Here is a 23,459-nt window from a genome sequence, read left to right on the forward strand (position 1 = left end):
TTTTAAATTTCCCGCCACACTTCCGGTTAAAAACGTTTTATTATGCTGACGTATGCGTGTGACGTCACGAGGGCAAGGGAAGTATTCGGAGCCCGTAATATCTTATACAACAAGCTCTGTTTTCATTTCATAATTCCACAGTATTCTGGACATCTGTGTTGGTGAATCTTTTGCAATTTGTTTAATGAACAATGGAGGCTGCAAAGAAGAACGTTGTAGGTGGGATCGATCGGTGTATTAGCGGCTGGCTGTAGCAACACAACAAGGACTACTTACTTAGCAGATGCCTACCCGATGCTAGCCGCCAAACCCACGGATGAAGTCCTTCGTCGCGCCGTCGATCGCTGGAACGCAGGTGAGCACGGCTGTTGATGGGCAGATGAGGGCTGGCTGGCGTAGGTGGAGCGCTAATGTTTTTATCATAGCTCTGTGAGGTCCGGTTGCTAAGTTGCTAAATTAGCCTTAGCGTCGTTAGCAACAGCATTGTTAAGCTTTACCAGGCTGAGAATTATTAACAGTGTAGTTACATGTACATTGTTTAATAGTATTGTTGGTCTTCTGTCTATCCTTCCAGTCAGGGATTTATGTATTTTGTTTCTATCTGCATTTGAGAACGATGCTATCACGTTAGCTCAGTAGCTAAGTGTGTCACCGATGTATTGTTGTGGAGATAAAAGTCACTGAATGTCCATTTCGCGTGCTCGACTCTCATTTTCAAGAGGATATAGTATCCGAGGTGGTTTAAAATACAAATCCGTGACCCACAATAAAAAAAGGACAGAGTGTGGAATCCAATGAGCCAGCTTGTATCTAAGTTACGGTCAGAGCGAAAAAAGATACGTCCTGCACTGCCTCTAGTTCTTCACTCTAACGTTCCTCATCCACAAATCTTTCATCCTCGCTCAAATTAATGGGGTAATCGTCGCTTTGTCGCTCCAAATCTCTCTCGCTCCATTGTAAACAAAGGAAAATTGTGAGGAATATTACCTCCTGTGACGTCACGCTACTTCCGGTACAGGCAAGGCTTTTTTAATCAGCGAGCAAAAGTTGCGAACTTTATCGTCGATTTTCCCTACTAAATCCTTTCAGCAAAAATATGGCAATATCGCGAAATGATCAAGTATGACACATAGAATGGATCTGCTATTCCCGTTTAAATAAAAAAAAATCATTTCAGTAGGCCTTTAACATCACTATGAACAGCGGTATGAACATCAGAATAAACATTAGTAGAACATTGAGTATAAATATCAAAATATGATCAGTATAAACAGTACACACATAAATATAAACATAAGTAAAAAGTATAAGTAGAGAGTTGAGTAGGTAGGGTTGTATTTTTGCCTCATCCTTCACTTTAAGCGTGAGTGAAAAATGCAATACCGACCTGATAAGTCTAAAGGGAAAGAGATGATGCAGAATTATCCGCTCACAGATGCTACCTGGTGGTTGTTTGAGCACACTGCAGCTAGACCTGGATAGTCCCACTCCTTAATGCTTCAGTCACTTGCAGGATTCTCACAAGAATAAGGCAAAAATACAACCTTACCTACTGTAAAGTATAAACATCAGTACAGCATTAGGGATGCAACGATAAACAGTATTAATGATAAACAGTAATACTCCCACTTACTAGAATTACCATTTTAAATTACAAACCCCGTTTCCATATGAGTTAGGAAATTGTGTTAGATGTAAATATAAAGTTGCAAATCCTTTTCAACCCATATTCAATTGAATGCACTACAAAGACAAGATATTTGATGTTCAAACTCATAAACTTTTTTTTTTTTTTTTGCAAATAATAATTAACTTAGAATTTCATGGCTGCAACACGTGCCAAAGTAGTTGGGAAAGGGCATGTTCACCACTGTGTTACATGGCCTTTCCTTTTAACAACACTCAGTAAACGTTTGGGAACTGAGGAGACACATTTTTTAAGCTTCTCAGGTGGAATTCTTTCCCATTGTTGCTTGATGTACAGCTTAAGTTGTTCAACAGTCCGGGGGTCTCCGTTGTGGTATTTTAGGCTTCATAATGCGCCACACATTTTCAATGGGAGACAGGTCTGGACTCCAGGCAGGCCAGTCTAGTCCCCGCACTATTTTACTATGAAGCCACGTTGATGTAACACGTGGCTTGGCATTGTCTTGCTGAAATAAGCAGGGGCGTCCATGGTAACGTTGCTTGGATGGCAACATATGTTGCTCCAAAACCTGTATGTACCTTTCAGCATTAATGGCGCCTTCACAGATGTGTAAGTTACCCATGTCTTGGGCACTAATACACCCCCATACCATCACAGATGCTGGCTTTTCAACTTTGTGCCTATAACAATCCGGATGGTTCTTTTCCTCTTTGGTCCGGAGGACACGACGTCCACAGTTTCCAAAAACAATTTGAAATGTGGACTCGTCAGACCACAGAACACTTTTCCACTTTGTATCCGTCCATCTTAGATGAGTTCGGGCCCAGCGAAGCCGACGGCGTTTCTGGGTGTTGTTGATAAACTGTTTCCGCCTTGCATAGAAGAGTTTTAACTTGCACTTACAGATGTAGCGACTAACTGTAGTTACTGACAGTGGGTTTCTGAAGTGTTCCTGAGCCCATGTGGTGATATCCTTTACGCACTGATGTCGTTTGTTGATGCAGTACAGCCTGAGGGATCGACGGTCACGGGCTTAGCTGCTTACGTGCAGTGATTTCTCCAGATTCTCTGAACCCTTTGATGATATTACGGACCGTAGATGGTGAAATCCCTAAATTCCTTGCAATAGCTGGTTGAGAAAGGTTTTTCTTAAACTGTTCAACAATTTTCTCACGCATTTGTTGACAAAGTGGTGACCCTCGCCCCATCCTTGTTTGTGAATGACTGAGTATTTCATGGAGTCTACTTTTATACCCAAACATGGCACCCACCTGTTCCCAATTTGCCTGTTCACCTGTGGGATGTTCCAAATAAGTGTTTGATGAGCATTCCTCAACTTTATCAGTATTTATTGCCACCTTTCCCAACTTCTTTGTCACGTGTTGCTGGCATCAAATTTTAAAGTTAATGATTATTTGCAAAAAAAAAAATGTTTATCAGTTTGAACATCAAATATGTTGTCTTTGTAGCATATTCAACTGAATATGGGTTGAAAATGATTTGCAAATCATTGTATTCCGTTTATATTTACATCTAACACAATTTCCCAACTCATATGGAAACGGGGTTTGTAGAATTATCGAAAAAACGTGATTGATAACAGTACTATGATAAACTCATGTATTGGCTGCCGCCAGCTCGCTAGTTTAACTGCTAACATGAAAACAAGAGAAATTGATGTATTTCCCTATTAAAAATAAACATACCCCAATCTAAACTTATACAAACACATTGCTGTCTGAGCAACTAAGATATTCAATGGTGCACTACAAGCTGTGCTCTCTTAAAACAGAAGGATCGTTCTGTACTCTGAGGAAAAGAGACTAAGATGTATTTACGATGCGTTCAAGGACCGCTGAACAGAGAAGGGTGCACAATGCCCACCAGAAATAATGAACAATATTAACATATTTTATTTGTTTCACACTTTTTATTTAAAATGTAAAACAATAAAAGCTTGCCATTAAAGAGGAACTGCACTTTAAAAAAATTGTTTGCCTATCGTTCACAATAATTATGACAGACAAAACAATGGATGTTTTTTAAAAATTTTTTATGCATTGTAAGTCCGCTTACAACGGAGCTTAAGGGAGCCGCTCAATTCCGCCTATAAAGCCCTTAAAAAAACATCCGAATACATCCATTAGAGTTTTATATACATGATGTAAGTAAATATGTAAGGGAGTAACATGCACATGTATAATAACATTTAATTTGTACGTATTTTGATCATGTTAAGCATACGTGGCGCATTCTTTTAAAAAACGCATCAAGACGTTTTTTTCTCCTCACTGATTATTACTCACTGCAGACTTCATGAAAGCCAACACACATAATAAAACATCACAAGGTCTGCTGTCGTTAGGATGCAGACTGCTGGGATGCTCATATATTCCCATTTAGATGAAGAATGTCTCATAATCCTCGCTAAAAAACTGCATGGGTGGAGGGGGAGACCAAGCGTCTTTTCGTGTTGTTCTCGCCAGTTCCAGGTCCTGTATGGCTGTCAAAGTGTACCAACTTGTCGAATTATATACTCAGACCTCTTCTGTCCAGGTGAGAGGCATCATTTATGATCTACAATAAACTTCCAAGGAACAGGGAAGCGAGGAAACAGCAGACCACTCGATGGCGTAAACATAAGCATACGCGGTAGTTGTCACGTCACCGCTATAAATAGTTTGTCTGCGTTAGCGCTTATAATAACAATATCTCTAATACTTGATAAATATCCAAGTCACAAAATGTAAATGGAGTATTGTTGGTGGTTTATGGATGGTTATTTATTGGATTTTATGGGTGGAATAGAGCAGTGGTTCTCAACGTTTTTTCAGTGATGTACCCCCTGTGAATTTTTTTAAATTCAAGTACCCCTTAATCAAAGCAAAGCATTTTTGATAAAGAAGTAAAATACAGCACTGTGTCATCAGTTTCTGATTTATTACATTGTATAACAGTGCAAAATATTGCTCATTTGTTGTGGTCTTTCTTGAACTATTTGGAAAAAAAGATATAAAAATAACTAAAAACTTGTTGAAAAATAAACAAGTGATTCAATTATAAATAAAGATTTCTACACATAGAAGTAATCATCAACTTAAAGTGCCCTCTTTGGGGATTGTAATAGAGATCCATCTGGATTCATGAACTTAATTCTAAACATTTCTTCACAAAAAAGAAATCTTTAACATCAATATTTACGGAACATGTCCACAAAAAATCTAGCTGTCAACACTAAATATTGCATTGTTGCATTTCTTTTCACAGTTCTTTTTGACAGACATTTAAAAAAAATCTCACGTACCCCTTGGCATACCTTCAAGTACCCCCAGGGGTACGCATACCCCCATTTGAGAACCACTGGAATAGAGGACCTCCCATTGGCTCTGCTGTAAGCAGACTTTTGTATTTCATAATGGTTGTGAACGACAGACAAAATTCTAAAAAAAAGTGCAGTTCCCCTTTAAAACAAAATGAATACTAAGAAAAAAAAAATATTTGGCACATATAAAAAAACAATACAAGTATCACAAAGTGCTGCAATGTACTTAAACACACATTTAAAAGCAGGATAAAACTAAGAATAGTCAAATGTTAAAAAAACATTTAACTAAAGAAAAATAATTAATTCATAAATTAAAATAAAATAGACTAAGATCACACAACTTTTATGCTGGTTTTAAAGCCAAGTAGTACAACTATGTTTTAAGACGTGATTTAAAACTCATTAAAAAGGGAGACGTCCGAATAACCAGAGGGATGTCGTTCCAAAGTTTCAAAGTTACCGCAGAAAATGCACAATCCCCTCTGGATTTTAATTGAGTTTTTGGGATGACAAGGAGAATTTGATCATCATACTTCACAGCACTTGTGGGGTTGTAGATTTTTACAAGATCTGAAATATATCCTGGCACTAATCAGTTAAGAGATTTAAAAACAAACAATAACATTTTAAAATGATTTGTGAAATGAACTGAGAGCCAGTGAAGGGATGCTAAAAAGGGGGTCTTATGTGCTCGTGTTTTTTTGTGCCATTTAAAAATCGAGAAGCAGCCTTTTGGATTAACTGCAATCGAGAGAGTGAAGCCTGGTTCAAGAACCACAAAACACATAAAATAGTTGGTTTTCTAAAAGCATGTCTATATTTTAATTTTTTAAAGAAATAACTTGGTCAAAGGATTTCAGTGTGTGTAAAAGTATGTTGTGAGCACATTCAACAATACCACAATAATTATAATAACTTTTGTAATTTTGGTGAAGATAACTGTGATATGAAATGTTCATATCGTTACATCCTGATACAATATAAATATAAGTACTTCTTTAAGTAAAAATAAACAAACGTCACCTGCAGAGTGTAGTTGTGGTTCGACTCAGACAGGTGCTTGATCAATTCCGCAGAATGTTGGAAATGAACATTAGCTGAAAAACAAACATTTGTGTGACGTTGAGGAACACAAAGTCCTTTTAGAATGTTTACTTTCTGAACTTTCTTCTACCGGTCACAGTTAGTACTTACTGTCACCAGTTTGCTCGTTTCCTATCACACCAATCTCCCATGCTCGCCGTTCTACCACAGCTACTTTCATTTGTTTGTTGAGTTAGATTTTATTCACTGTGTTTTTACTTATTGTTGGCCCTGCGATGAGGTGGCGACTTGCCCAGGGCGTACTCCGCCTTCCGCCCGTGTGCAGCTGAGATCCAGCACCCCCCGCAACCCCGAAAGGGACAAGCAGTAGAAAATGGATGGATGGATGGACTTTCCACTCAGATCACTTTTTTTGGACTGTGTATTTTTCCTGGTTCATGCCTACAGTTTGTAACGCAACTATGTTTGCATGTCTGTCTCAAGGTCCGAATAAAGACAGAACATTAGAAAGTAAAATTGTATATTTGTATATTGTATATGTCAATGCTTGCACAGATAATGTGAAAATCAAAAAGCAACGTTTCTAGCCAAACTCTCAGTAGGAATTTTGGGTTTAATATGATGTAATCTAATCCATCCATCCATTTTTGGGTGCTTTAGCCTATCTCAGTTGCACTTGGGCGGAAGGCGGTGTACACCCTGGACAAGTCGGCACCTCATCGCAGGGCCAACACAGATAGACAGACATCATTCACACTCACATTCACACACTAGGGTCAATTTAGCGTTGCCAATCAACCTATCTCCAGGTGCATGTCTTTGGAGGCGGAAGGAAACCGGAGTACCCGGAGGGAACCCACGCAGTCACGGGGAGAACATGCGAACTCGACACAGAAAGACCCCGAGCCCGGGGATCAAACCCAGGACCACACACACTAACCCCTGTTCCACCATGCTGCCCATGTAATCCAATATAATCCATTATTATTATTATTATGGATTTACAGTACTATCCATCTGTAACCGTACTCACCGTCTGCTGTGCCATGGATAATAAGGAACTTTAATAAAACTGGTCCAGTGACATCACCAAGTAGACTGGAAACCTGCCAGTTACACAAATATAGATGACACATTTAATATATAGTCAACAATCTTCAGGAAAGGAATGTGTTGTCTGCAAACTGACTTTTGCTGACATTGTAAAGAAAGTGCCAGTAGATTTCCGATTGATTGATTGATATGTAAAGCTTAAAGACAAGACTGCTTTTTCACACTGAAAGGCATGATTGTGTCTTCCTGCTTCAGTTCTTGTCTTTAAAGGGGTCTAATCCCTAAGGGAAGCAGGGGGACAAAGAAACACAGATCTATCGTGCCATAATGTTAATTTCCTGTATATGAATACATTTATGTGGAAAAGATAATGATCCCTACTGGGCCATTTTGATAAAAATAGATTAAATAAGTAGTGTGCATGCACAAGGATGATGTTGGTATGAGGGAGGCACGAATAGCAATTTTTCACTTCAGATATAACACAAATTTTGGAGCATTAAGTAATTTTTGCCATAAAAGTAGGTGACAGTGTCATCACCAGGAAAGATGAGGTCACTTACCTAGGTTCCATTCTAGAGGCTAACCTTTCCTGTGACAAAATGGCAACCAAGGTAATCAAAAAGGTTAACCAACGAACGAGATTTCTCTACAGAATTTCCTCTCTGGTCAACAAAAGCACCTTGAGGATTCTGGCGGGAACTCTCGTTCAACCCTTTTTCTATTATGCATGCACCTCCTGGTACCCTAGCACCTCCAAAACCCTCAAATCTAAACTCCAAACATCTCAGAACAAGCTAGTCAGGTTACTTCTAGACCTCCACCCCAGATCCCACCTCACTCCCACCCACTTCTCTAAAGTGGGCTGGCTCAAGGTGGAGGACAGAGTTAACAACTTGCACTGAGCCTAGTCTATAAAATCCGCTACACCTCCCTGATACCGAAGTACATGTCAAACTACTTCCTTAACGTAAAGGACCGCCATAACCACAACACCAGGGGGTGCTCCACTAACCACGTTAAACCCAGATTCCGAACTAACAAAGGTCTTAACTCATTCTCTTTCTATGCCACATCAATGTGGAATGCGCTCCCAACAGGTATAAAAGAAAGGGCATCTCTATCCTCCTTCAAAACCGCAATAAAAGTTCACCTCCAGGCAGCTACAACCCTAAACTAACACCCTCCCCGGATTGCTAATAATCAAATGTAAACAATCAAATGCAGATACTTTTTCTTTTTCTTATGCCTTCTGATCTCTCTCTCTCTCTCTCTCTCTCTCTCTCTCTCTCTCTCTCTCTCTCTCTCTCTCTCTCTCTCTCTCTCTCTCTCTATGTCCACTACTTGATGTCCATATCCCCCCCCCCCATCCCCCCTCCACACCCCTGATTGTAAATAATGTAAATAATTCAATGTGATTATCTTGTGTGATGACTGTATTATGATGATAGTATATTTGATAGTATATATCTGTATCATGAATCAATTTAAGTGGACCCCGACTTAAACAAGTTGAAAAACTTATTCGGGTGTTACCATTTAGTGGTCAATTGTACGGAATATGTACTTCACTGTGCAACCTACTAATAAAAGTCTCAATCAATCAATCAACCTGTACCGATTTTTTTTTTGATACGACATCAACAGCAATCATAGTACATATTTAGATAATCAGATGAATTAATCATAATACATACTACTGAATATACCGAATATATATTATAAAGATTTGATCGGATGAAAGTATACTCAGAGATGCTTAGTGGATGAGATTTAGATGCTGTCTGTCCAGCTTTGCACGCTGCAAGACTGCTTGTATCGGATATTTTACATACAAGCCTATATCATCTGACACTTGTTTTTTTGATATCAGACAAATATCCATTATTAATATCGGATCGGGACAACCCTAATTTGTGTGAAAGTAATTACTTGTAAATGCACATATAATTTACTACTTTTTCCAGTGAGTTTTATAAATGTAAACAATTTATTGGACCTGATATTTGTGATCATCTTCAGCTGGATATCCAAAATATTTCTCAGTAAAGGTAGACCCTTAAAAAGAAGACAAGGAAACTGGGTTAATATAAATACACACTGTGCTGTGTCATTTAATCATCTCTAGTAGCAAGTTAGTGTTTTTTCAGCACTGTTGCTTGGAAGTTTAAAAGTAAAACAATTATTAACACAGTTTACAGTGGTACCTAGCTTTTTGTCAGTTATCTGTTCCAAAAAAATTTACGAAAATCAAAGCATATGAAAACTAAAGCATTTTTTCCAATATGAAATAAAGTAAATCCACCTAACCTGTTCCGACACCCAACAATATGAACACTGTACATATATATATACAGTGGGGCAAAAAAGTATTTAGTCAGCCACCCATTGATTGTCAATGGGTGGCTGACTAAATACTTTTTTGCCCCACTGTATATATATATATAATAAATGATAAATGGGTTATACTTATATAGCGCTTTTCTATCTTCAAGGTACTAAAAGCGCTTTGACATTATTTCCACATTCACCCAATCACACCCTGATGGCGGGAGCTGCCATGCAAGGCCCTAACCGTGAACCATCACGAGGTTGGTAGAAGGTGAGGATCGAACCAGCAACCCTCAGGTTGCTGGCACGGCCACTCTAACAACCGCACCACGCCGTCCCCATATATATATATATATATATATACATACATATATGCATACATGCATACATATATACATATATACATAAATATGTATATAGATATACATGCATATATACATATAAACATACATACATACCAGTGATGTGCGGTGAGGTTCATGGCTGGTGAGGCACTGACTTCATCACAGTCAGATGTACAAACATATGAACCCTAAAGAGTATCTTATTCACCATTTGATTGGCAGCAGTTAACGGGTTATGTTTAAAAGCTCATACCAGCATTCTTCCCTGCTTGGCACTCAGCATCAAGGGTTGGAATTGGGGGTTAAATCACCAAAAAAATTTCCCGGGCGCAGCGCCGCTGCTGCCCACTGCTCCCCTCACCTCCCAGGGGGTGAACAAGGGGATGGGTCAAATGCAGAGGACACATTTCATTACACCTAGTGTGTGTGTGACAATCATTGGTACTTTAACTTAACTTTAACTTTACACATACAAACTGTAGCACACAAAAAGCACATTTAATAAAAAAAAATTGTTATTATGGTCTTACCTTTACTTATAAATGAAGTCCATGCGCCGCTGTTGTGCTGGATTAATGCACCCCCTGACGGTAGTGTTATATCAACTAAAGCCCACACTTAAACTTTCCACGTGCAAGATTGAATCTATTTAAAAAAGTTGTTTAATAAGAAGCCAAAAAGTGCAAAAACAATAATGTTCATGTTGGAGGAGTTGTGAATGAATGAAATATGAAATATGTGCTGCAGTCTGCAGGTGTACCTAATGTTGTGGCCCTGCGGTTATTCACAACTCCTCCAACACAAACATTATTGTTTTTGCACTTTTTGGCTTCTTATTCAATAACTTTTTTAAATAGTGGAACCGAGGGTTCATAAATGTCGCCTATACTGTATGAAACTACAATATAATAAACACGGGGGCTCCAGTTTACACGAGGACCACTTTATTTACCTTCTTTTAAAAACCTCCGCTCCACTCCAACGTGTCATCACTTCCGCTCTTAGCGCCTTCAAAATAAGAGCGCAAGGCATATACTGTATATCAGCGTATAACAGGAATTTAACATCACAAAGAGGAAAGCCCATAAAAATAGGTTACAATAGATTCAATCTTGCACGTGGAAAGTTTAAGTGTGGGCTTCAGTTGATATAACATGCACCCCCCCCCGCCCCCCCCGTCCCCCGTTTTCTACAGCGCATTAACGGGTGAATTAACCGTCACAAGGAGGCGTGCCACTGCGAGCCTCAGCCTCAGCCAGTGTGTCTTCGCAGCAGTATTATGATCGCTCAGCACAAGAAATACGTTACACACATACAGTTGTTGACAAAATACACTGTACATTATATACCTCAGCTAACTAAACTATGGAAATGTATAATATAGTTCATATAGCAATACGGTCTCACTGCACAGCAGGCCATCAGTTAGCCGAGTCCGCAATCCATGGTGAGGCACAAGTGCCTCAACTGGCTGCTGATCACCGCACCGTCTCTTCTCATTATTTGAACGGCAAATGTGAAAATTCAGCGATTTTGAATAAAAATAATCTAAAACTGGTGAATTTAAATGGAAAATAACTTTATAGTATAATAACTGGATACATATAACAATTTAATTAATTTTTTTTCTTTTTACATTTTTTTTCTTTCCATGATGGCAGGGAGGTCCCGCCTCACCTGCCTCCAGTGACTACACGTCACTGATACATGCATATATATATACATATAAACATACATACATACATATATATATATACATATTAGAGATGACCGATAATATCGGACTGCCGATAGTATCGGCCGATAAATGCTTTAAAATGTAATATCGTAAATTATCGGTATCGGCTTCAAAAAGTAAAATTTATGACTTTTTAAAACACGCCAATAAACCTTAAAGGCACTGCCTTTGCGTGCCGGCCCAATCACATAATATCTATGGCTTTAACACACACGAGTGAATGCAATCATACTTGGTCAACAGCCATACAGGTCACACTGAGGGTGACCGTATAAACAACTTTAACACTGTTACAAATATGCGCCAGACTGTGAACCCACACCAAACAAGAATGACAAACACATTTCGGGAGAACATCCGAACCGTAACACAACATAAACACAACAGAACAAATACCCAGAACCCCTTGCAGCACTAACGGTACTACATACACCCCCCGCTACCCCCTAACCACTACCCCCCACCTCAACCCCGCCCACCTCAACCTCGTAATGCTCTCTCAGGGAGAGCATGTCCCAAATTCAAGCTGCTGTTTTGAGGCATGTTAAAAAAAATAATGCACTTTGTGACTTCAATAATAAATATGGCAGTGCCATGTCGGCACTTTTTTCCATAACTTGAGTTGAAGTTGTTCTCTTATTTTGGAAAACCTTGTTACATTGTTTAATGCATCCAGCGGGGCATCACAACAAAATTAGGCATAATAATGTGTTAATTCCACAACAGTATATATCGGTATCGGTTGATATCGGAATCGGTAATTAAGAGTTGGACAATATCGGAATATCGGATATCTGCAAAAAAGCCATATATATGTGTGTGTGTACAAACGTATTAGAAAAATATATTATTTTACATTGATTGAATTATTTTGATGCTACAAGTTCTTTCTTGAATTCCGTAATGTTTCTCACCTTTTTATGGTGGATAATTTTGCAGTCATACTCAATTAAAAATACAGCAACTTGTAGATTCTTTGTTTGGGTACTTCAGTACACGAAATAATACGCAAGCAAACAGACTCGTTTGTTACAATGTTTGGCCATAATATAAATTGGGCAAAAATCAGGGCAAAATTTTGCAAAAATTCTACTCCAGAACTCGTACAAAATGTGAGGCGTACAAAAACCGAGGTACCACTGAATACATGTTATCTCCTGAAAGGATGTGTTGCTTACCATGAAGCCTCCAGTTTGTGATAGGAGCTACTGCTACGCCACAGCTGAACGTGGAGCTGTAGGAGAGTAGCAGGATGGATGTAAGAAAACCTCCATATGCCTGAAAATCAAAAGGAATAAAAGTATTTCACAATCAAAGTGCTAATTATGCCAATGATGCTACAACAATGTGTAGCTTACCTTTCCATAAACTCCAACTCTGTTACCATCGATATAAGGGAGCATCATGAGATGTCTGAAAAAAATAGCAATAATACTTCCGTACACAGTAGTAATATTTAATTCATACATACAGTACATTAAACATGACAATATGATTTATGTAGTTAATTAAATTAAGAATGAAATATTTATTTGATAGCTGATTTTTTGGCGGAAGATCAATCTGCAAAAAGCTGACTGGTCGTCATACCATGAGGCGGTTGGAAGTGCCTGGTCTCCAACCACACGCAATAACTATACCTACAGTAATTGACAGAACTGCTTAAAAGTTCTGCCAGATTACATATTTAAAGAGGATGTTACACAACATACAGTGGGACCTCAATTTCCCTGTACAAGTACCTCAATTTACAAGTACTTCAATTTACAAGTACCTCAATTTACGAGTACCTCATACAAGTTATTCAACTTACAGTAACCTCAATTTACAAGTACTTTAACGTATGATTACTACAAATTACAAGCTCCTCCCTTCACAATATCAGCCTTTTATATCTACCAATAACCTGTGTATTACCACCACACAAGAACAGACCTTCAAGAAGACTGACACTGTCCTACAAAATAAAGAGCCCTCCAAGAGATGTAATCATACTACAATTATCACCTGAAAACCAACCTATCCAAAACCCAGCAACGCAGCTTTTATTTCACAAAAGACGAGGCAGGGAAAGAACTGAGCATATTTTTGGGATGAATAAAAACATATATTTTTAACTGCCACCCTGTTTACCTGACAGTTACTTAGCAGGACTGTCTTTCAAATCATGTCTCTACTACACTGAAGCCAAATCTCTCGAGTGTTTTACAAATACTGAACTGTCATCAACCTCTGCACACCAAACACAAGAGTAGCAGGAATTAATTATGACATGATAATAAGCTATGTTTACTTTAAACCTTCAATCAGTCCCTCAAGGAATTTGCAATTCACACAAATTCAACCAATCCCCGTTAATAATGCGAAGCCTCACAACGTTGTCCAAAGCCTGCAATTTTTGCACAAATTTTGGCTAATCAGGGTCATTTTTGCCAACAGAATTTGTCTCTTAACGGCGCTCAATTAATTTTTTTATTAAACCTTTGTTTAAACAGGAAAACAATCTCATTGAGATTAAGAACCTTCTTTTCAAGGAAGTTACATCAATCACAATAACAACAAACACAAACACAAACAGTCCCTCCAGGATTTCGCTGTTTTTTGTGATTGTTGTTCCTAAAATTGTTAGGAACTTGCATGGCTGCCGTTTTTGTGACCCCAAGATGCAGGAACCAGGAGAGCGAAGAGGAGGTAAGATGAGTTTTATTCCTCAAACAGAGAGGGAAGCAGTCTTGCATGTAACAGTTACCAACATAAAGTGATCTTTGAGCACTGAGGAGTGCTCGAGACAAGGCATAAATAGAATCCTATGCTGATTGGCAGCAGGTGTGGACCGGCTGCCAATCAACGGCAGGTGAGAAAAAAAACAGTGCTCCGCGGAACAAATAGGAAATACAACAAAATAAGAGCACTGACGGGAAGTAAATACAAAAACAAGGAAACAAACAGAAATGAAGTGACCGATCGTCACAAAAATGCTTGAATTTGCAGCAGATTGTTAATAAAGTTGAGAAAAAGTTGCAATGTTTTGAGTTGATGAAGGATTTGACTTTAGGAGTACGTAAAGGAGAAATAGACAACAAAGCTGGGAAATCTCAGCGTGGACGGCTCCTTGGAGCAGGATTTCACTGTTTTTTTTGTGATTGTTGAAGCCTACAATGCTTGAATTTGCAGCAGCTTTTTCAGAAAGTTGCGGAAAAAGTTGCAATGTTTTAAGATGATGAAGTTGACTCCAGGAGTACCTAAAAGAGTTTTAGGAGAGAAAAAAACATCTGAGGCACGTCTTAAAGCTGGGGGGTCTCTCTTGAGAGGCTTCGAGAGCAGGAGAGGGAGCTGGAGAGACTGAGTGCCCAAAACAACGAGCTCCTGCAGTGGCAGCCCAGGAAGACAGGGGACCGGTTACCAGTGACTAGGGATTCTTGTCGGTCTTGGGGACTTCATTTAAGTACAAAATCAGTCAGTGCTGGACTTGAGTTGTTTTGCTGAGGAATTGTGAGTGTTTTTGTTTTGACAGCATGGTGTTGCTTAGATGTATCAAGTTTTAATTTTCTGGTTTTTGAAATGACAAAGTGTTTGGCGGCTTGCTTGGATGAAGCTGCCACTACACAAAAGGTAGGTCTGAGCTGAGGACTATGCCATTTGTGTTACAGTTGTTTTGGTCTGGAACCCCAAGATGCAGAGACAGGAGATGGCGTGCAAGTATTGTAAAGATTTATTTGCAGAAAACAGAAACTAGTGCAGCCCGGGAGTGCACAGAAAGCTAATTTCTCTAGCTAGCATTGCCACAATGCTGAATAGCAAGATGACAGGGCTGACATATAAAGCATCTTGATTGCCAATAAGGTATAGGTGAGGAAGCCAGCGCTCAGACTGGAGAATTGTTTTCCAAAAGAGACAACCAGGAAGTAGAACTGAAAATAGGAGCGCTGGAAAGGAAACAATACAAAACACAGTAACATAAATACAAAAGGCCAAACCGTTGATGACAGTTTGATCAATAAAGAATTTATATATTGTTACATATTGTTGTTCCTGCCTTGTTTATACAAGAAACAAACGCAGGTTTTAATTAGACTGATGATGTGCGAGTTTGCGGTCTGCTGAGAGACAATTTCGATTTGAAAAAATAACGCTGATTGGTCCAAATATTCAGGGAATGCAGGCACTGGACAAAATTGTGAGGCGTGCAGATTTCTCAAGGATTGGTTAAATTTAATAAATAAGCGCAATCACAAACTTTTGAAATCCGAGAGGGATTGATTAACACATTAACATTAAAACAATTAAAAACAAGCACAGGTAAATGTGGTTACCTCTCATGCTTTCAGATTGTTTTTTAAAGCAGTCAACTTTGTAATTCAAACATATGTTTCTTTCTTGTGTAGACGAAGCAGGAACAACATGTAACAATAATCAATGTTTTATCAATCAAACATCACAATTATCATCTACCTGCGTAACTCAGTCCAACTTCCTGTTCCTGTCTACAGCGCTAAGCCTTCTGGGTAATGTAGTATATAAACACTTCCTTGTTTACATGTATTTATACATTTAACACTTATACTACCGTTTGGGGTCACATTGAAATGTCCTTATTTTTGAAGGAAAAGCACTGTACTTTTCAATGAAGATAACTTTAAACTAGTCTTAACTTTAAAGAAATACACTCTATACATTGCTAATGTGGTAAATGACTATTCTAGCTGCAAATGTCTGGTTTTTGGTGCAATATCTACATAGGTGTATAGAGGCCCATTTCCAGCAACTATCACTCCAGTGTTCTAATGGTACAATGTGTTTGCTCATTGGCTCAGAAGGCTAATTGATGATTAGAAAACCCTTGTGCAATCATGTTCACACATCTGAAAACAGTTTAGCTCGTTACAGAAGCTACAAAACTGACCTTCCTTTGAGCAGATTGAGTTTCTGGAGCATCACATTTGTGGGGTCAATTAAACGCTCAAAATGGCCAGAAAAAGAGAACTTTCATCTGAAACTCGACAGTCTATTCTTGTTCTTAGAAATGAAGGCTATTCCACAAAATTGTTTGGGTGACCCCAAACTTTTGAACGGTAGGTATGTATCCAGGATAAGACAATTAGGAACATATTTTAATTTGCAATGCTGATGTTACAAAGAGGAACCATTTACATATTAGAGATGTTGAGGCACAGGGGTTAGTGCGTTTGCCTCACAATTAGAAGGTCCTGGGTTCAATCAGGGTCTTTCTGTGTGGAGTTTGCATGTTCTCCCCGTGACTGCGTGGGTTCCATCCGGGAACTCCGTCTTCCTCCCACCTCCAAAAACATGCACCTGGGGATAGGTTGATTGGCAACACTAAATTGGCCCTAGTGTGTGAATATGAGTGTGAATGTTGTCTATCTGTGTTGGCCCTGTGATGAGAAGCAGCTGAGATAAGCTCCAGCACCCCCTGCAACCCCGAGAGAGACAAGCGGTAGAAAATGGATGGCTGGATGGATGTTGAGGTATGAAAATCTCTCATCGTCTTTCATTTACCAACAACAATTAGCTCTATAGTTCCTGCTCAACAGTTCAAATGTGTTGGAACATAAATGCATGTTTAAGATGGACAAACACTTTTCAAGTGTAAAACATACAGAAAATGTCTGCAAATGAAGAACGACAGAGCAGACAGTGGACAATAAGGAATCCTTTGGTGGTGTTGCTTTCTATCATTATAATTAATTGTCATTTTTATTAGTTATGATGGATTAAAACCTTACAGTAATTTAACAATAAGGTCTGACTATGTGCTTTTACTGCTATATGGTGTCTATTTTAAAGTTTGTGTGGTAGAAAATGAGTAATATGTTTCAATGGAGTATTTTTTTTCCAGGTTTTTTTAGGTTAAGGTCGCAAGGAACACATTAATAAGAAATTCATAAAAATCACAAGTTGATTCAATGTTAATAAAAAAAGAATAGGCCCTAAAACATTGTAATCTTTGCCGCAACTTACCAAAAAAAAATGCTGCAGCAAATTCAGGCATTTTAGGCTGCACCAATCACAAAAAAGGGTTACAAAATCCTGAAGGGACTGTTCAATTTACTTTTATCATATGTAGTATTAACTTCATGACTTTAATCATACTTTACAATTGCGATCTGGTCCTGAACATCCACAGTTCCTAGTCTCTTGTCGACCTCATGAAGAACTCTCTGGCCCTGGAAGCCACTGCCTCGCCCATCCAGGCGAGCCACGATGACGTCGTCTGAACTGACCAGCACGGAATCCCAACTGAGACTGAAGCGATCACTCACAGCCTGACCACCGGGGGCGCTGTCCCTACAAAAGCACATACAGTAACTGCATTTTAACAGTGGGATTCAACTTTTTAAAACATTTTTTACTCCTGAATACAAGTGAAAGATTTATGATTAAATAATTTTTAATTGATTTGATTAAAAATATTTACGTACAGCATTAGTAGAAGTGGATGTTCGTATGTTTCATCAAAATCCACTGGTACAATTAATTCCATAGAAAGTGCTGCAAAACAAGCACATCAAAACATAAAAATGTTTGAAAAAATATGCTGTATCAAAACACAATGGTACAGTAGGTAAGGTTGTATTTTTGCCTCATCCTTCACTTTAAGCATGAGTGAAGAATGCGTAAAAATGCACTACCAAACTGATAGGGTCTGATAAATTTGAAAGAGATGATACACCATTACATGTATCTGCTCACAGATACTACCTGGTGTTTGTTTGAGCACATTGCAGCTAGCCCTGGATAGTCCCACTCCTTAATGCTTCAGTCACAGGAATGAGACAAAAATACAAACTTACCTGCTGTACCTCAGTTTTTGTTAGCAATATGTTCCAAAATGTCAAATATTTTTCCACTAAGAAACCATGTAAATCCAATTAAACCAATCCAGACAGCCAAAACTAGGAACGAAAAAAGAGGAAGGTATGCGAGTCAAACTACAAACTGACTTTCTTTGTTACACGGAAAGTTTGGTGGTCCTATAACCAAGACAATACAGTGTGGAAAGCCGGGCAAAATTTGTCGGATTGTGCTGGTTGTTGGTTTGCCGTCTGTGGTGTTTTTTTCTTCTACATGCTTTATTTTTCCTGCCTTGTTCGTAATAAAAGTACTTTTACTTGCACGTCGCTATACCTGTGTCTGCATCCTGTGGTCACACCATCAGCCACCGTGCATGACCATAACCACTGGCTTAAGCGTAACGTGTTATGCGGTATGTAATGTCAAAAAGCGACGTGAATACTTGTTCACTGGTCTTTTGTAAACTGTAATTATTTAAAGATAAACAAGTGCCATTTTGATACAAATGACTGAGGATCATTTATAACAAAAAATAATAGTAATTTCTATTTAACGAGTAAACCGTACCAGATTGCATAATAATTTATTGAATCAGATCAAATCCTGCCGAATCGAATTGTTACATTTGAAAATGTATTGATTTTGAATCATATTGTTCTCCAAGTATCGATATAGACGTTGTATTTTCTCATCACCTCTAATAAAAAGTTTTTATTGACGAGGCATGAATGGTAGAAGTGACCATCATTGCTAAACAAGATTCCATGTAAGACATGACACTAACAAGTCATATCCACCTTACTAAAAATGCTTTCATTATCGTACCAAAATTGTTGATTTGCACAGTTCTTTTTTCGCGCTGAGGTACCTTCCTGTTGCTCAGTGACTGTCGTAATACGGCATTCATCTCCAGGGCCTGGTGGTCTGTCGACAACAGCATATGCAAACAATCAGTTCAACAAATCGCTTGAGCAAAAATTCAAGGCACGTAGAGCAGCAAATATAACAGCAGAGACACATAGACTTTTAGTTGCTGTCAACATAGACTATAAAAACAGAAATAGCACACAGACAATGAATATCTACACTTTAAATTAAGCTAATGTAATAAAATGCTAAAATACTCAATCAGGAAAACACTGCTAGAGGTATAAGATGAAAAATAATAAAACTAATGCAGATGCACTAAAAACATTCTAGTGTAAAGAATTTAGTAATGGGGCTCAGCACAAGAGTGCAAAACGGCAAACACATGCCATAAGGGGCATTTAGATATGCATTATGTATGCTGTGAGTTAAGGAGCAACATGGCTTTAGGCACTAAAGTCGACCTCCTCCTCCAAGTTCTACTTGCAGGGCAGCGAAACCGGCGGCCTGATTTCAGTCACGCAAATTTGGGGAACAAAACATGTGAGGGACCTCGTATATTACGACCTTCCAGCCTGCATGTTGGGTGATCACCACAGAGATTTAAGAGAGCTCCCATTGTTTTAGAGGAGACACTTACAGTTTTTACCAAGAGGACTGTGTCATCAGCATATTTTACCAGATGGATGTGGGGCTGTGTGGATCTGCAGTCATCGGTGTAGAGGATGAACAGCAAAGGGGAAAGCACACAACCTTGCGGGTAAACAGTTGAGGTGCATCATAGGTCGGAAAAGACATTGTTGACATACACTCGCTGTGACCTGTGGGTGAGGATATCCAGGAGCCACAGGATGAGCTAGTTGTCCACGTGGAAGGAGGGGTAGCGTTTATTAGCCAAGACATGAAGTTAGAGAGTGTTAAATGCCGAGGAGAAGTCTGCAAACAAGAGTCTGGCCGACATAGGCAGTCCAAATGTTCGTTTGAAGATGTACAGTATGTTTGTGTATTGTCGACATCTCTTCTTGTGCGGTATGCAAACTGGATATAATCCATCTTTGAGTTAGTTGCATCCATTATGCTGTATTTTATAATCCTCTCCATTGATTTCGGTGGTGCTCTTCTTGGAGATGGGAATGACTGTGCACTGTTTTCACAGCTGGGGGACAGTGCAAGTATTAAAGGATCTCTGGAACAGCTTCTTAAAAACTTCACCTACCTGATCAGCACAGTGCTTCAAATCACGGCCACTGATGTTGTCCGGACCAGGTGAGCAGGTTGTTTTGGTTCTCTTTAGATCCCTCATCACATTTTCTGTGGTGAAAGTAATGCTACAGTTGCTGGGCTGAAGTGTTTTTTAACTGCCTCAATCAGTGAACATTGTCTTTCTCAAATCTAGTTTAGAAGAAGTTGAGGTAATTGGTAGAGATGTGGGACTGCTATTGTCTACCTGGATGGTGTTTAGTGAATTGTAGTGATTTTCACAGCAACCATGTTTTTAAGGCTTTGCTGAGGAGAGGTCCCCCTGTTTAAATGTTTGCTTACTTTGTTTTTAGACTGCAGCTTAACAGCTAATGTGTTGCCTTTGCTTTCCATTAAAAAATAAATAAATACATAAGTGAAGCAGTAGTATTCCATAAACAGCCAATGACATAATCCAATTGTGGCATTAGCGGAGTGGCTAACAGCTATTGCTAACCAGCAAGAACAATCAAGTTCTTGCTGGTTATAGTGCTGTGGGCAGAGTTCACAGACGGGCTGTCAACATATAACTATGAAAAAAAAAACAATTTACAAACACTTAGTGTAGTGCCTTGTGCTGGTTAAAGCAACCAACAACAGAGCATTTTCTTTATTGGGTTTCATCGTGGAAATAATTTGGTACAACCGGTTCTACATAAATTAAAAATGTCTCACTTGCTTAAAGATGTTTGAGTAAATTTCTACCATATGGATCACAGGTCAGAAAACGTCAAAAGTCAGAGCAAATTTAAAACTGACCATTTGGAGGAAGTATGTAAGCATTTTTATAAATGTTTCTGCAATGCATTCACGGTTTGATTTCAAATTTTCGAGACTTATGCAGATCCCAAATCCACATAAGCAGGTACCAACAGGTAAAAAAGGTGGCTTTGTATAATATGTCCACTTTAAAATGGTGTAAAGCACTCTGCTTTGCATTGGCGTTGTTAGGCCTATTTTAGTACATCATTTGGTGTGATTTTTATCTAATTTTTTAAAAAAATGTTTTGAAAATTCAGTATAAATATGCAGGAATATGAGTTTAAATAAATGATAACATAACCTGTCATTATTCATTATGATTATAAATAATTTTGAAGACTGAGATTTTTCTCAGCGCTTATTATCCTATCCAATCCGTTCCATCAGTAACACCCGTATTACTATACTGAAAATCCAGTGCACGTTTTCACTGTTATATTAGCAAGGTCGAGCCAGACCTCAGCAGCATTAAGGCTACTCCAGTGTGTTCACAACACTTCAGAGAAGGAGGTCTAATTCAGATTTGTTTTTGTCAAATTTGACCTTTTTATGTCATCGTTCACATTACAAAAAAATGTGTCCAAACTCACATGTGAATGCAAACTGAGCCGAGTACAGACATGGCGTCATGGCGTGGCATGTCCTGCAGTGTTTACGGAAGCAAACTTGGAAGTACACATGTTCCATTTCAAGTCGCCTCAGTACTGGCGTATTTGTGGCAATTTCAAGGATTCTGTGCAATCAAAGTCAACATTTTCTGAACGGTGGAAAAGATTATGAAAGAAAATGTCTCCCGTAGTTTTGGGGACATTTGCCTCGATGTCTGCTCTAAAGAGAGTGTTGGTGATCAGTGATGGAACATTGAATGATGTGAGTTCCTAAAACATAATTTTTGCCTGTTTCTGCTAATTTTTCACCTATTTATTTTGTAACCGTCTATTTAGATGAATTATTCGCCATTATGCGACCGGAGCGCGAAAGAGTTTACGCTGAAGTCGCATCATAACACTATCTGATTGATTTGTAATATAAAATTCCTAATAATAATGTCTATAATATTGCTGACAGAAAAATTACTTACATACCGTATGATAAGTAAATCACCCTGCTACAGCTTTGCCGTATAGGTGTGCTACTTAAACTTAATAGATGCAGTTTAATAGCCTTAGTGTTACTTTAGAATAGTGTTTTGGGGGCTCTGAAGACTGAATGCACCGACAGACTCATAGTCAAAAAGGTAGAGTTCAAAGGTGTTTTTTTTATTTTCACTTTTATCAGTTTCACCATAAATGGCAGGTTTTGTGATAGTCCATATCACCCATCCCTACTGGCCAGGTGTGGCCTGTGGGCATTGAATTTGACACCTGTGGTCTAAATGCCTTACATTACCATTACAGTAACAACAGGAAACTAACAATATTGCTTTTTAAAAATGTAGATTTCTTTAGTATTTGCTGTGTAATTCTAACACAGTACCAACAAGTTTTGAGCAAAAATTCAGAATCAATGAGGTTGTGCACAGACAACATATATTTGACTGGACAACCAGCCCCTGTTTTCCAGGCAAGAACGTTTCTTTCCACCAGAATCTCCTCTGTCTTCAGGTCAAATCTGTAGTGCAGTGCAAGTTCGTTACACTGCTATCATCTGTGCAACATTTCCCTGTTTGCAAGTTGTCTTCTAGCTTGTCCATGCAACAACATTGTTCTTATGTGTTTGGGCCATCTAATGCTTTGTAATGATTTGAAAATATTTGTATTACAATATTTTGAACAAATAATCAATTGTGAGAATCGGTTTGAATCAAGAGTTGATTCTGAATCGAAACGTCACCTCAAGAGTCAAAATTGAATCGTAAATTGGTGTAAGAGTAACATCCTTAGTAAATTACTTTAAAAAACCATTAGTTATAGACACTTTTCCTGACTGAGAAATAACAAATAACATCAAAGTAAGTAATTACCAGGAAGAGTATTTATATTACGTCAAATGTTTTGATCTGTTATTAGATTATTTGCTTAATGCGTGCAAAGTCTATTTTTAATCTCTGGACAGAATCTTTAAAACAATATATGACAGCATTTCATTCTTCTTCGTGCCTACTGTAAGTATATACTGTACCCTCCATGTTGTCTAATCTGTGCAGAGTAGTTTGTGGTATTCCAGGGCCTGGAAAGGGTAAAAAGAACAACATAGATTTCTGGACTTCAAAAATAAAATAAACTAGACACTAGACGAGACTAGCCAAACTAAAAATAACATCATTGATAACATTGTTGATGGATGATAATATTA

General features: G+C 38.5%; 1 protein-coding gene across 9 annotated transcripts in view; it reads right to left on the reverse strand.

Moving 5' to 3' along the window:
- Positions 1-23,459, reverse strand: part of LOC133663370 (inactive dipeptidyl peptidase 10-like) — a 168,348-nt gene that overhangs the window by 6,365 nt on the left and 138,524 nt on the right. For 2 of the 9 annotated variants that reach the window (XM_062067790.1, XM_062067791.1), the window contains exons 18-26: positions 23,268-23,333; positions 19,122-19,220; positions 17,924-17,993; positions 17,595-17,789; positions 12,842-12,896; positions 12,662-12,761; positions 9,070-9,128; positions 7,051-7,123; positions 5,997-6,070 (exon numbers count right to left, since the gene is read on the reverse strand). In XM_062067790.1, coding sequence (XP_061923774.1) covers positions 5,997-6,070; positions 7,051-7,123; positions 9,070-9,128; positions 12,662-12,761; positions 12,842-12,896; positions 17,595-17,789; positions 17,924-17,993; positions 19,122-19,220; positions 23,268-23,333 — 791 coding nt within the window. Of the gene's footprint in view, positions 1-5,996; positions 6,071-7,050; positions 7,124-9,069; positions 9,129-12,661; positions 12,762-12,841; positions 12,897-17,594; positions 17,790-17,923; positions 17,994-19,121; positions 19,221-23,267; positions 23,334-23,459 lie in introns of those variants that run through there. The other 7 variants (XM_062067792.1, XR_009828291.1, XM_062067793.1 and 4 more) reach the window with 7 other exon arrangements.

This window comes from Entelurus aequoreus, linkage group LG13 (assembly GCF_033978785.1).
Source record: "Entelurus aequoreus isolate RoL-2023_Sb linkage group LG13, RoL_Eaeq_v1.1, whole genome shotgun sequence".
NCBI classification, from domain to species: Eukaryota; Metazoa; Chordata; class Actinopteri; order Syngnathiformes; family Syngnathidae; genus Entelurus; species Entelurus aequoreus.